At 50.8% G+C, this 15,116-nt stretch overlaps 1 protein-coding gene across 2 annotated transcripts in view; it reads right to left on the bottom strand.

Moving 5' to 3' along the window:
* The window catches only part of CUX2 (cut like homeobox 2), a 235,545-nt gene that overhangs the window by 20,363 nt on the left and 200,066 nt on the right, over positions 1-15,116 (bottom strand). The window contains exons 7-14 of one of the 2 annotated variants that reach the window (XM_018061255.1): positions 14,075-14,151; positions 13,137-13,203; positions 11,623-11,671; positions 7,772-7,876; positions 1,850-2,041; positions 1,691-1,749; positions 950-998; positions 757-856 (exon numbers count right to left, since the gene is read on the bottom strand). In XM_018061255.1, the coding sequence (XP_017916744.1) occupies positions 757-856; positions 950-998; positions 1,691-1,749; positions 1,850-2,041; positions 7,772-7,876; positions 11,623-11,671; positions 13,137-13,203; positions 14,075-14,151 (698 nt within the window). Of the gene's footprint in view, positions 1-756; positions 878-949; positions 999-1,690; positions 1,750-1,849; positions 2,042-7,771; positions 7,877-11,622; positions 11,672-13,136; positions 13,204-14,074; positions 14,152-15,116 lie in introns of both variants that reach the window. The other variant, XM_018061254.1, reaches the window with a different exon arrangement.

The raw sequence follows: 15,116 nt of genomic DNA on the forward strand, positions 1-15,116 counted from the left end.
GGAGGGGAGGGGAGAAGTGCTATAGGCGTCCGACAGCATGAGGCACCGACGCTGGTGTTTCTGCCGCACACTCCCCGCCCCCTTCCCTAGTCCCCGTTCTGCAAGGCCTGGGCCGGATTCCAGTTCTGGGGTGACCCTCCCACCGCCAAGCGCATGAACCGCGCACCTGTTACGGGCCCAGCGCTTTGCCCGGGAGGGTTGATCCCCATCCCGGAGCAGGACAGACCACGTCCTAGATGCTCGCCCTGTGCGGCTTGTCTGGGTTTGCATCTACCCTCACAGCACCTACTAGGGCCGGTAACTGCCCATTTCACAGATGAGGAAATGGAGGCAGCACATACATGTGGCTGAAAGGTCATGAGGCCACTGTGTGGGGAGAAGGGGTGATCTGGGAGAGACAGGCCTTTCCCAGCAGTCTGCAGTAAGGGTTGGTGTGAACGCCCTGTGACCTCTCCCTGCTACTCACGATGGCTGGGGCATGAGGGATTCCTCCAGGGACCTTGGGAGGGCCTGAGTGAGCTGGCTGTCTCCATGTGTCCCACCTTAGGGGACAGTCGCCCGCTGGCTTAGCCATGGACGGCCACCAGCTCAGCCCCAGGCATGCAGCAGGCGCTCAGTCAACCTGCCTGCCTTTTACCCATCATCTTGCTGCCCTTTGTGTTAAAGGCAGTGGTCTGAGGGCGTGGAGGAGGCCGGAGACCCACGGGCAGCTCCCACCCCAGCCCCTCAGCCCCGAGAGCATCCCGCTTCCCCTACCAGGGCTGGCCAAAAGACCAGGCTTTTCCAGGAGGAATTTCTGCGCAGGGAAAAAGGCCTCCTTTGCCAGGAGCAGTGAGTCTTCGGGCTTGGCCATGCCCTGAGGAGACAAGAAGCAGGGCTGAGAGGGCATGGCTGGCGCAGAGCTCTTGAGGGCAGCCTGCCCGGGAGGGACGGTGGTGGGGACCCTCACCTGGGGGAGGCTGCAGGTGTTGGAGGCTAGTTTCATGGCCTTCAGGATGCTGCCGGAGAAAGTGCAGACAGAGCGTGAGGCCAGCCGGGTCCTCAGGCCAGGGCGAGGCCTCGTGAGAGGCACGCCACCTGCTCCTCTTCCCGAGAGCACCCACCGCACCCCTGGGTCTCACACAGCATGGGACTCAGTGGACAACAGGCCCGAAGCAGTGGCTTGTGAAATGGTCTACTCCCCCTGGAGGGGTGCAGCTTGAGCTGGTCTGATTAAGGCATCACCCCCTGCCCCACAGTGGCTCAGCTGGTAAAGAATCTGCCTGCAATACAGGAGACCCAGGTTCTATCCCTGGGTCAGGAAGATCCCCTGGAGAAGGAGATGGCAACCCACTCCAGTATTCTTGCTTGGAGAATCCCATGGATAGAGGAGCCTGGTGGGCTATATAGTCCATGGGGTTTCGAACAGTTGGACACAACTGTGCAACTGACTTCCACTTTCACTCCCCCCCCTGCTCCACCTCCGCCCTGCAATAGCAACAACAAGGCTGTTTCCCCAGAGGCAGCTCTTGATGACAAAGGACTGGGCATGATAGCAAGGGTGCCAGTGGACAGGAGACAGGGTACCACAAAGCGGGATCTGGTGGAAGGGAGGAAGATGATGAGCTCTGCTGAGGGCCCCTGGCAATCTTCCCAGGCAGCCTCCTGCCAGGGAAGAGGGCCTGGCAGTGGGCCCCACCCAACACAATACCTCAGCTCTGTTTTAATTTCTTCATAGTCAGACTGTGCCTGGAGCTTCTCTTCTAGCTTCTAGAAGATCAAACAAAAATGGGGGAGGCTGGTCCACGTCCTTCTTCTGGGGGATGCCCTCCCCATCTCCCGTCTGCCCGCCTCCTCCTGCGAGACCTACCTCGATGGCCTCAGACTTGGCGGTGAGCTGCCGCTCCAGGTCTGCAATCTGGTGGGCGGAGGTCTCCTCCAGCTCCTGCAGGGAGCTCTGGAGATGCTGCACATCCTTCAGCAGCCGCAGGATCTCTCGGTCCTTGGAGGCCAGGGCAGCCTCCAGCCGAGGGCCCGAGCACAGCGCGAAGTTCACCTTATCCTGGGCACAAAGAGGGGCTTGGAGGGGCCAGGAGGGGTGGGGCAGGGGCTGCAGGACTGCTGTGCTCCCCCAGAGTGATTCAGTCCCCCCTACCCCAAATCAGGCCCTTCCCACTTGCCTAGCTGGTCCCACGTGCCTGTATGTCTGTCCCTCTCTTCTTGAAATGAAATTAGGAGGCAGAAGTACTGCTCAGAGGAAGTGATTTGGAGGAAGGTATGTCTAAGCAGCAATGAAGTTCAAGAACAAGTTAGTGATTTGGAAGACTGCTTGGCAGCATCTACTGAACATCCATCAAGGTGCTGCATTCAGTATGTCAGCAAGTCTGGAAGACCCAGCAGTGGCCACAGGACTGGAAAAGGTCAATCCTCATCCCAATTCCCAAGAAGGGTAGCACTAAAGAACGTGCTAACCCCTGGACAACTGCACGCATCTCCCATGCTAGTAAGGTCATGCTTAAAATCTTGCATGCTAGGATTCAGCATTATGCGAACCAAGAACTTCCAGATGTCCAAGCTGGGTTTTGAAAAGGAACAGGAACCAGAGATCAAATTGCCAACATACGCTGGATCACAGAGAAAGCTAGGGAGTTCCAGAGAAACATCCAACTCTGCTTCATCAGCTATGCCAAAGACGTTGACTGTGTGGCTCATAATAAAATGTGGAAAGCTCTTAAAGAGATGAGAATACCAGATTACCTTATCTGTCTCCTGAGAAACCTGTATGTGGGTCAAGAAGCAACAGGTAGAACCCTGTATGGAACAACTGATTGGTTCAAGATCAAGAAAGGAGTACGACAGGGCTATCTACTGTCACCCTGTTTGTTTAATCTATATGCTGAGCAGATCATGAGAAATGTTAGGCTGGATGAGTTACAAGCTGGAATCCAGATAGATGGGAGAAACATCAACAACCTCATATATGCAGATGATACCACTCTAATGACAGAAAGAAAAGAGGAACTAAGCCTCTTGTTGAGGGTGAAGGAGGAGAGAGAAAGAGCTGGCTTAAAACTGAATATTAAAAAAACTAAGATCATGGCATCTGGCCCCATTACTTCATGGCAAATAGAAGGGGAAAGGGTGCAAATAGTGACAGATTTCCTTTTCTTGAGCTCTAAAATCACTGTGGATGGTGACTGCAGCCATGCAATCAGAAGACGTTTGCTTCTTGGCAGGAAAGCTATGACAAACCTAGATAGTGTGTTGAAAAGCAGAGACATCACTCTGCCGACAAAGGTCCGTATAGTGAAGGCTATGATCCTCCCAATGGGCACGTACAGTTGTGATAGCTGGACCATAAAGAAGGCGGAGCACCGAGAGAGAATTGATGCCTTCGAACTGTGGTGCTGGAGGAGACTCCTGAGAGTTCCCTGGATTGCAAGGAGATCAAACCAGTCAATCTTAAGGGAAATCAACTCTGAATACTCATTAGAAGGACTGATGCTGAAGCTGAAACTCCAGTATTTTGGTCATCTGAAGCAAACAGCTGACTCACTGAAAAAGTCCCTGGTGCCGGGAAAGATTGAGGACAGGAGAAGAGGGCATCAGAGGATGAGACAGCTGGATGGCATCACTGAAGCAATGGATATGAACTTGGGCAAACTTAGGGAGACGGTGAGGGACAGGGAGGCCGGGCGTGCTGCAGCACAAGGGGTCGCAAAGAGTCAGACACGATGGGGCAACCAACAACAACCAAGCTACTACAGGTGAACATGTGGTGCCCTAAGTCCCGGCGCTTTCAGTCACTGGAACACATGCAGGAGAAATGCAGGGACTTGTGCACCAAGACAGTGGACATGCGTGTTCACAGCAGCCTTCTCTGCAACAGCACCAAACTGGAAACCCCCAGAAAATGGACAGACAGGTTGTGGAATACTCAGACAATGGAACACTCGACAGCAACAGAAATGAATAATCTACGCGACTTGTAACACAGCATGGATAACTCTCCCAGCTACAACACGGACCCAAAGAAGCCAGATACCGAAGTGTGTGTGTGATTCTATCAAGGTCAGGTATCAACACCCATCATTTAAAAGTGGACATCTCAATTTCTAAATACACAGAGCTTCTAAAAAGTCTCTGATATTAATTTCTCATTTTGCTATCCATTTCTCATTTACATGCTTTCTTCTCTGCCATCACCCTCTGTGTTTTTTCAGTCTTTTAATTTTACTGAGGCTTTCAATGGCTAAGTCAAAGATCTCTCTTGGTAAATGTCACATTGCACTTGAAAATATGAGGGTTATTTTCAAATACCTTTTGATATTGATTTCTAACATAATGCCACAGTGATAAGAGAACAGACTCTGTATGATTTCAATACCTTTAGATGATGAAATTTTTGCAATTTATGTCCCTGGATATTTTCCTGTGTCTCTTGGTTGATAGTCTACAGGAACTTGAATAGAATTTGTATCCTGCTGTTGTGTGAAAACCGTATAAATCTTAAGTATGTTGTATTGGTTCATAGTGCTTTTCAGGTCTACTGTATGCTTCCACTTTCCGCTTTCATTCTATCAATGTTTGAGAGTTTGATATTGAAACTCTAACTAAAAATCTTAATTCATCTACTTAAAAAAAACCCTGTAATATATAGTGGAGCTATATGTAACTCTGTCTTATATTTTCCAAGTCTCCTGTCAATGTTATCATACTTTCATAATTTAAAAATTAAAAAAGAAAGAAGATTTCCTAAGGAAAGAAAATATCGGGTTTCAAAACAGGCGAAACCCATGTGTGCTGTTAGAAGTCTGGAGAGGAGCTCCCCCGGGGAAGGGGCACCTGGATCGGGGCACAAGGGAGGCTTCCAGGTGCTGAAATGTTTTACTTGTTGATCTGGATGCTGGTTAAAGGGTGTGTTAAAATTTGAAAAATTCCAAATGCTGTATACACGTATGCACATTTTCCCTTGTGGATGTTACACTTCAATAAAACATTTGTTAAAAAGGAATAAAAAACAGAAGTAGTCACTTGGATGAGGAATTGGTAGTGATAGGGTGTTCCTGGCCGTAGAACAGCACAGCCAAAGGTTTGGGTTTCTAAATTAGGCCCAGGTCCCACCCCAGGGGGGGATGTTCCCAGGGGGACCATAGGATTAGACCTGAGAGCTTGCACCCACGAGTCACATTAGGGTGGTTCCTTCCTCACCCTAATCTGCCACCAGCACCAAGCCCCATGGCCTCTCTGCTGCTGTTGCTAAGTCACTTCAGTTGTGTCCGACTCTGTGCGACCCGAGATGGCAGCCCACCAGGCTCCCCTGTCCCTGGGATTCTCCAGGCAAGAACACTGGAGTGGGTTGCCATTTCCTTCTCCAATGCATGAAAGTGAAAAGTGAAAGGGAAGTCGCTCAGTCATGTCCAACTCCTAGAGACCCCATGGACTGCAGCCTACCAGGCTCCTCTGTCCATGGGATTTTCCAGGCAAGAGTACTGGAGTGGGGTGCCATCGCCTTCTCCCATGGCCTCTCTAGGTTTTAAGAAATGGCTATGGATGAAGATAAAGAGGTTTCTGTTTGAGAGGACCTGAAGTCAGGCTGTCCTTGAGCTCAGTTACAAAAGAATCTAAGCAGCATTACAAAGGAGACAAAAAAAAAAAAAAACAACCGACCACTACCAACCCCAGCTATTCTTCCATGGAGATAAATGCCAATTAAAACAGGAAGCGGATGCCATTAACACATTAAATTAATTAGCATCGAGCGCCACTGTTGTGCTCAGAAAAGCTCACCCCCCAAAACCAGCAAAGTTTCCCGTGGTTGATTAGCACAGGCATTTGCTGGGTTCCACGGGGGTTAATTAAGAACCATTGGCAAATTCTCTGTGAGGCGTCCTCATGAGCTCTCTCTTGCTCTCAGTCTCTCTGGAGTTCACTCTCTGGGTCGTGCAGACATCAAGCATGCTGATAACACACACACTGCCTCCTGGGACATGGGTACAGGCAGACACACCTATGGACACAGCACTCACTGACACATGCCAGCGGGGGCGCTCACGTGGACAAGCACACACACACGGAAATATGCAGGGGACACATCGTCGTCACACACAGAGACATGTGTGTGCTCAGACGCCACATGCTGTCATGGGCAGAAATACCCTGGACATTCCCCAAACACACTACTAATAATAACATCGCATGAACTGGTTACTGAGCACAGATGATAAGCCAAACACCATGTAATCCTCTCAACAACCCTACAAAGCAGATCTTATTTGTATGGATGAGGAAACTCAGCAGTCAGATTAAGGATACAGTTATTTGCCCAGAGGTCACAGGCACACACACATATACACAGTAACACATGTTCAGAGAGACTCATTCAAATACTTAAATAGAAAGATACAGACACACAGGTCTGTGTATCGGGGTGTCAGGTGAAATGAAAATTCTGTGGCCTCTTCAGGTTCATGGATGGAGACTGCAAATCACCCTGGAGCAGACCTGTTTTCATGGAAGCAATCATGAATTGCATGAGCTGGACCATAAAGAAGGCTGAATGCCGAAGAATTGATGCTTTTGAAATGTGATGCTGGAGAAGACTCTCGAAAGTTCCTTGGACTGCAGGGAGATCAAACCAGTCAATCCTAAAGGAAATCAACCCTGAATACTCATTGGAAGGATTGATGCTGAAGCTCCAATACTTTGGCCACCTGATGTGAAGAGCCAACTCATTGGAAAAGTCCCTGATGCTGGGAAGGATAGAGGGAGGAGGAGAAGGGGGCTACAGAGGATGAGATGGTTGGATGGCATCACTGATTCTGTGGACATGAACCTGGGCAAACTTTGGGAGATGGTGAGGGACAGGGAAGTCTGGTGTGCTGCAGTCCATGGGGTCACAAAGAATCAGACAGAATTTGGTGATTCAACAACATCAACAACATGAATCTTATTCCTTGATAAGCAGGAATCTGGAAAGAAGGAGGACCAATTTACATAAAGAAGTCAGGCTTTCTGGGAGAGGAACAATGAAGATTCTTATTATATGACAGAAGGTTAGGTTAGGGTGGTGTTGATTAAAATCCCTCGGCAGGAAATGTCCCCAGGACCTTAAAGGGGCACCAACTTAAGAGGAATGAGAAAGATGCCCTAACTGGCTTAACATAGGAATCTCAAGGTTGATGACAATAGACTGATTCTTTGTAACATGCAGGTGGTTGGGAGACCTTGTCAGAATCACCCTGATATGAGTGTCCACCTCACATCTTGGTATGTGGCCCCACACATCCACCAAGCCGGTCGAGACCGGGGCGGGGCGGGGCGGGGGGGGGGGGGGTGGGAACCAACAGCGACACCTGGTGGCAGCCATCAAAACTGCACTGCTGCTCTACTGATCAAACTCCTACCCTGCTCCAGCTGGGCCTCTGGCATAAGAATGATCCTCTCTGACCTGACTAAACTCCAAAGTATATGGACTCAAGCTATACAAAGCTTGAGCTTGAAAAAAAGAGCTGTGGCTGTGATTGACCCTCAGCAGGCGAAGCAAGTCATAGCATTGATAATGCTATGATAGCATTGATAGCATTGATAATTATATTGTGATAATTAACTACACACTGACTTTGGTAATAAAGATGTTATGCCCACTGTATGCACAAAGAGGCCCAGACCCATTCATGTGCACAATTTCATGAAGATGCACACAGTCCACCCACAAAATGTCACCCACATATTCCAACCCACAAACATGGCCTTTCGCAACTTCTCCCTCTGGCTCTGCCACCATCCTTACCCCACTGGGTCCCTGAGGAGAGCAACAGGCCAGGCGGATGGAGCTGTTGACGGAGGCGAGTTGTTCCCGAAGACTTTCCACCTCCCGCTGGGCAGCCTCCGCTCGCTGGGGAGGAAATTGGGGCAGGTGTGGTTAAGAGGTAAGGGGGGCCACACTGGATCCCACCCTGGCCCTCCACTGCTCCCCTTCACCTGGGGACAGCTGGGAAGGCAGGTCTGAGGACCTGGGGTCCTCTTTCTGAGTCCTGGGCCCCTGAGTTGGCTCTGGGTTCCCCTGCTGTGTTTGGGACTCCAGGTGGAGCTAAAACGTTCCCACTTCACTAGGGCAGGAAGGGAGGTGCTGTCTTGATGAGCTGGCAAGTTTTCGCATGTTCCCAGGCCACTTCTGTCTGCCAAGTAAACTTCAGGCTAGGCTAGTCAAAAGGCCAGAGCTTGTCCCCAGCTCCTGTGCAGCACGTTGTCTGCAGAGGTTGGCTCCAAAGCCCACAAGCTTTTGCAGGTCCCTGGGCAAGTTACTTCCCCTCTCTGGGTCTGTTTTCTTTCTGTGAAATGGAGGCCATGAAATACAACTACTGTGGAGGAGCATTGAAATTCATCTAAAAATCAGTATGCCACAGCTGACTAAACTGAATCTTAAATCTTCAAAAATTTATAAGAAAAAAGCCTGGAAGGAAGCTTTCAAATATTGGCAATGTGGACTTGTGGCCTGGAAAGACATCTATACTTTGTCTCTTTCTGGTTGTGTGACCTTGGGTAAGAAATTTCGTATCCTTGGCCTCAGTTTCCCTGTCTGCAAAATGGGGATGATAAGAGCACCTGCCTCATAAGTCTGTTCTGCAAGTAAGTGATGTGGTAAAATACGATTCATTAGGTATGCCACCTTGATGCCTGACACATACAAATATGTCAGTAACTGGATTCCTTTACTAACAACAACAAGGTGGATGGGATCTTGAAGTGCTATTAAAATGAAAAGAGCTACAGCTGTGTTTTGACCCCCAGCTGGTGACGCAGGTCAAGTGATTAAGTTTAACTTATACACTGATCGCAACAATCAGTATGCTGTGCCCACTATATGTGCAGAGACTCATACACATTTATGCACACGTTTTGTTGATTTATCTTTAAAATGATTTGTTTATTTATGGTATCCTGTCTTGTTTCAAAAATAGTTCGAGTTAGGAGTTAGCTTTGTTTGGGGAAAGGATTTGGGTGTGTGGGGGGTCGTAGAGAAAACATTTATATGTTTCCACATAGTTAGGGCTTTCTGAGTAAATGGGACTGAGACCTGAGATCTGGGCTAAAAGACAAGCCTTGTAAATATCAATACATGACTGATCAGCTAGTGAGAACTCCAAAGATTCACCTCCTGGGAGATGCCTGTTGACATTTCAAGGGGGCAAGAGACCCAGACCATGAAGACATCCTCTGGGTTGTAAAGATGAATTTAAAGTTACTAGTCTTATCTTCCCCCGGAGAGAAGTATTTACATTCCAAATGCTAGAAACCCAGGACACTTGCCCTTCTGTTCATCAAGATACTTGAGAGTAGATTTCTCTCCCTCTCTCAGAAGGTCCCTCTCCTATACAACCACCCAGATTCATATTTAGGGGGGTTCCTTGCCTTGCAGGTTCCACAAACGCTGGTACCTGCAGGATATCTGGTTCTCGACTCATCACCCCAAGGAAACAGCTGGGGAAAACTAGCATGGTTTTTACTATGCAAGTAATAATGATCTGCTCCAGAATCCTCTTGCTCACATTTAAGACAGTATTAATAAATACAGATATTAAAGACTAACACAGTGACGTGTCCTTTTTTTTCCCAATATTCTATAATGAGAAGGTTTTGTTTTATACTCAAAAAAAGAAACATTATCAAAAATGCTTCTTATTCAGACTGCTCTAAGGTCTCTCTTCTTAAGCCTGTTTGGCAGAAATCCAAAAGTTTGATGCCACATGGTGCTGGCGAGGCTATGAGAAAACAGGCTCTCTCATCTTGCAGAAGGGGGTGTAAACTGGTTAACCCATGGAAGGCAGTCTGGCCACATCTGCCAAATTATAAGCACCCGGCTCTTTCACCCAACAGTTCCACTTCTAGGAACTTGCCCTGTGTAGTGGCTTGGGTATGTATGAAGTGATATCTGTACCAGGTTATTCCCTGCAGTAGTAAGGATGATGATTAAAATACTGGAAATACCACCAAAAGGGTATGAGTTAGATCAGAGGTCGGCAAAATGCAGCCTGCTGCCTGTTTTTGTAAATAAAGTTTTATTGGAACACAGCCACGCCCGTTCACGTCCACACTGTCTACGCTGTCACTCTACCATGGCAAAGTTCTGAACAGTTTTGACAGCGACTTGCAAGGCTGGAATATACCCTCAGGTCCTTTACAGAAACTTTGCCTTCTCCTGGGTTAGTTGATGACGCGTCCGTGTAGTATAATATGATGCAGCTGTGAAACTGGAGGAACTGCGTTATACATGGATCCGAAACGAGCTCTAAGACAGGTAGACAGCAAAGCCAAGGTTCAGAAGGGTGCACTTGGTAACTATTGTTTCTGTTTAAAAAGGGGTAAAAGTAGATATTCATGGGCTTGTGAATGCCTCTCTGGGAGGAGACCCCAGACATGGTAACGGAGGCAGCTGAGGGGAGGGGGTCTGGGGGCGAGTTCAGGGAGGGGAGATGGAGTTTCTGGGCTATGCCCTCATGGAGCTTTTTCAGTTTTGAACTAAGTAAATGGATTACCTACTTAAAAAATCAATCTAAAAAATGTTATTCTTTCCCAACTTTCCTCGAGGAGGGAGCACCCCGTCCTTGGGCCCCCACAGACATGCATCTGGGCCTTTGCCTCCGCCGTGCCCTCTTCCATTCCTTGGGAGGGCAGCGCCTGGGCTTTAGAACCCAGCTCAGAGTGCCCCTCCTAGGAGGCCTCCCTCCACCACCCCCAGGGAGATGACTGCCTGCCCTGTCACACTGCTGACCCCTCCTGGCCACGGCCCTGGCTGCTTGCGTCGCAGGGCACTGGGGAAGAGGTGTGGTGGGCCCGCGGGACTCCAGACTGAACCCGCATGGCTGGGTCCTACCTCCTTTCAAAGTCCCGCCCAACCCAGCCCCCCAGATGGCAACACATCTGAAGCCAGAGGGACACAGGATGTGGGAACCCCATTTATAAATGCGAAAACCGAGACTCAGAGAGGCTGAAGGACTTCCAGGGATCCGGGCTGGGATGAGGATGTGGGAGCTCCAGGGAAGGTTGGGGGCCACCCAGCGCTCAGCGGGTGGTAGAGTGAGGAGGCTGGCGGAGACCCCCAGGTCAGGACGGAGGGAGAGAAGCAGCCCCAAGCTGGCCCCTTGTCACTGCCCCTGGCTCTGCGGAACATGGCTCCTCACTTAGTCCGGCTGGGAGAGACCCGTGTCCCAGCTTAGCCTGGGGATGGGCTTGGACCCCTGGTCCCTGCTCTGCCTCTCTTCCACGGGGAAGGGCGCTCATCGTGCTCTGCAGGCTGCTTCGTGGCCTTTGCCAGGGCCACCCTGTGCCTGGAATCCATCCTCTGCAAGCTCCAGTTACTCATCAGCTCTCAGCTCAACGACCCTTTCTCTGGGATGTCTTCCCTGTCCTGAGTCTCAGTCAGGTGCCCCTTCCTCAACCACTGCTGCCTGCATCACCCCATTTCTGAGTGTTCTGTCTGTCTGGGAACGCAGGGGCCGGGTCCTTCTGACATGTCCTAGCCCCAGTGCTCAGCACAGGATTGTAGTTCAACGAATCCTGACTGAACTCAGCTCCCTCCCCTCCGCCCAGTCCGGGACTCCCCCCACCCTGGGCCAGTGAGCCCCGGCAAAGTCTCCTCACCTGATTAGCTTTCTCCAGGTTGGTCATGATCAGGCCGACTTCATCTGCCCTGAGACAGAAAGATGAGGCCCTGAGGAAGGGATTCTGGCAGGTCCCAGGGCCCCTGCCCTTCCTGAAACTCCCCAGCCCCTGCCAACCCAAGGGTCTTGCGATGGAGGCTGTGAGGAGGCTGCCTTCCATCCTTCCTACTGAAGAGGTCAGGCTGCGGGGAAATGAAAATGGGCCCTTAGCACTGGGCCCCTTCCAGGCAGCCTGACCCCTCATCCCCCACGGGGGTCCACCCTCTGATGCTGTCACTGAACTACACCTCCCGCCTGTGGTTCTGTTGAGGCCTTCCTCAAGGGACAGGGCTTGAGCTTTATTTCTGCTTATTTAAGACTTTTTTTTATGTGGACCGTTTTTAAAGCCTTTGTTGAATTTGTTACAGCGCTGCTTCTGATTTATGTTGTTGTTTTTTGACGGTGGGCCATGTGGAATCTTAGCTCCCTGACCAGGGATTGAACCCACAACCCTGCCCTGAGAGGCGAAGTCTTAACCGCTGGACCACCAGGGAAGTCCCCAGGTCCTGAGCTGTAAACCCAGCTGCCCTGTTCTAGGGGGCCTCCCTCAACTCCCCTCACTTACTTTGCTGCCTCCCCACGTCTCTGGGTTGGCAGGGCCTAGAGGATCAGGACAGGCCTTATCCACCTCGGTTGCCCCCTCCATCTAGTGTGGGGTAGGGGGTGGTCTGCGAGGAACATGTGGTGACTAAAAGTCACACTCGTGATTCATGCATGTTCTGCTTCAAGCCTTTTTTTTGCACAGGCTTTCCCACTGCCCAGAGTACCTTTCCCAGCTTTCGTCATGTGCCCATCGCCTTCTTGTTTTTGAGGTCTCGCTCTGAAGGTCATCTCCTCAGAGAAGTCCTCCCTGACTACCCTGGATAACGGGACCCACCTCTCCCTGTCATTCTCTCTTGCTGCTCTCTCGATTTTTCCCTTCATCGCATTTACTATATGCCCCCAACAGTGTCAGGCATACAAAAAGTGCTCAGCAGTATCTGCACATGAAAGAATTTATTCCTATACATCAGCTAGTATCTGTCTCTTCTCCTTGACTGAGGACAGGGCCATGTTCTGACGTTTCCTCCAGGGACCCAGCATAGCAGCGGGTAAACAGTAGGTGCTAAATATTTGTTTGAGGATTAAGTGATATCTTAGAGCCCAAAGAAACGTTGAGTCCAAAATAACTGAAGATGACACTTGGCCCTGGGGGTTGGATTGTGAGGTTGGGGAGTGGGGACAGCGCCGGGAGGATGGGACAAGAAGCCTCTGGGCAGTCGAGTGGGCCGAGCTGGCAACCCAGAGTGTCCTTTATGGTCTGTGGCACGTGGATGGCACCACGAACGGCTGGTGAGCAGCTGTGTGCGAGTGTGGAACACAGGGTGTGAAATGAGTGCCTCAGGCAGAATCAGAGGGAGGAGAGTCAAAAGGAGGAGGCAGGTCTGGGAGGGTCGGGGGGAGGCGCTCACTTACTTGGATGCTGCCTCCTCGTCGTATTTCCGCCGCAGCTCCAGCAGCTCTGTCTGCGTGGCCTTTAACGCTGAGAAAAATTAGAGCGCCAGGGTGAGGTCCTCCGACCCCAGGGAGGTGGAACTCTCTCCCCTTCTGTAGAGCCCAGAAGGCAGAATGAGGCTTGGGGTAGTGAGCAATGATTTTCCTCTCGGAACTGGCGACAGTTAGTGAGTTTCCTGCTCCTACAAGGGCGTCAAGCTGGTGGGAGGGCTGTGGAGTGGCCAGGGAAGGGAGGGCAGATGATATGATTCTCTGGGAGTCCATGAAGCTCAGGGGACCCAGGTAAGTGGAGGGGGTGGCTGGTCCCAGAACCCGGGGTATGAGCCCCTAACACGTTGAGGTCCCTCCACGACCTAGGTGGGGCCGTCCTTCCATGAGCTCACCCACCCTGAGGTCCTGCCTAGAAGTGAGGGGGACAAGGACGAACAACAAAGTCAATAGATACATGCGTGATAAATAAGGATTTCTCACAGAATTCCAGATTTCTGATTTCTTGAGGAGAGCGGAAGGGACTGGCCGTACTGGGCAGTGCCTGGCTGAGACTCAGCAGTGGCCGCCTCTTTAGATGAGGCCTGGGTTCTCCAGTTTGACCCAGACCCCTCCCCTCCTCCCTACTGCACTCTCTGATCCAGCTGGCTTGGGTGCTTGTCCAGCCCCAGCGGGCACTGCATTTGCCGCCCCTGATTTAATACTATCTCAAACCCTCTCTCCATAGTAGTATGACCCCTGGAATTGGAGCTCCAATCCCCGGGGGGTAATGCAGGTCTTTCCTCTCCCTTCCCAAACGCCTTTCTGGCCCTCTGAGTCTTTAGTGTCCTTGCCCCTCCTCTTCCCACTGGCCCTCCTGGACTGACGGGCTGGGGTGATGTGCAGGCAGGGGACACGTGCCTGATACACACCTGAGTGTAGGACCTTGATCTTCTCCTCGGCTTCCCCCAGTCTGGCTGCCAAAGTGATCTGTACTTCTTGAAGGCCCCTGTGAAAACACCTGGCGTGTGGATGAGCCCCTCCGGGCTTCCTATGCCCTCACCCACTCCCTGTAATCTGCACCTGGGGCTTTTTAATGAGTCCTTAGACACGACACGCAGGCACCTGGCTGCCCTGTTCTTTTGCTGACAGTGTGGCCTCCATTAGAGCTGATGCCAGTTAAGCTTCCAGTGATCCCGCCTCTCTGGCCCTCAGTTTCTTCATCTACAAAACGGGGTTTGTCGCAGTGAGAGGCCCAAGCACCACCGTGAAGACTAGCCCCCACTTGCTGCAACCAGAGAAAGCCGGTGCAAAGCAACAAACATCCAACATGGCCCAAAATAAATACATAATAAAAATGGGGTTTGTGATGGAGTCTGCCTCAGTGGGTACTATGAGGCCCGTTCAGCGTGGTGCCCAGCCCTCAGAATTCCCCCAATACTACTGTTTACTCTTATTGTCCCCTGGAGAGGCAATTTTTTCCCTTTCTGTGGCAGGAGTTTGGGAAGCCCTGCCAGCCCACTGTGGCCTAACTCAGGTGTGAGGCAAGCATCTCAGCAGAGAAAGAAGACTTCTCACTGAGCTGGGGGAGGGGTTATGCAAAGCCTGAGCCTTACCTTATTCTGGCTCAGTGACTCCAGGGAAGGGGCCTTGTTTACCCGGATCTTATCCTGCCCTCTCCTCTCCTTGCCATTCAAACACATCAGGCATGTTCCTGCCTCAGGACCTTTGCACTGACTGTTCCTTGCCCCATATGCCTGCAAGACTCCCTCAACTCCTTAGGGCTTTGCTCACTCTATTCTATAGGAAACCAACCCTGAATATTCATCAGAAGGACTGATGTTGAAGCTGAAGCTCCAATACTTTTGCCACCTGATGTGATAGCCGATTCATTGGAAAAGACCCTGATGCTGGGAAAGACAGTGGGCAGGAGAAGGGGGCAGCAGAGGGTGAGATGGTTGGATGGCACTGCCA

This window comes from Capra hircus, chromosome 17 (genome assembly GCF_001704415.2).
Source record: "Capra hircus breed San Clemente chromosome 17, ASM170441v1, whole genome shotgun sequence".
NCBI classification, from domain to species: domain Eukaryota; kingdom Metazoa; phylum Chordata; class Mammalia; order Artiodactyla; family Bovidae; genus Capra; species Capra hircus.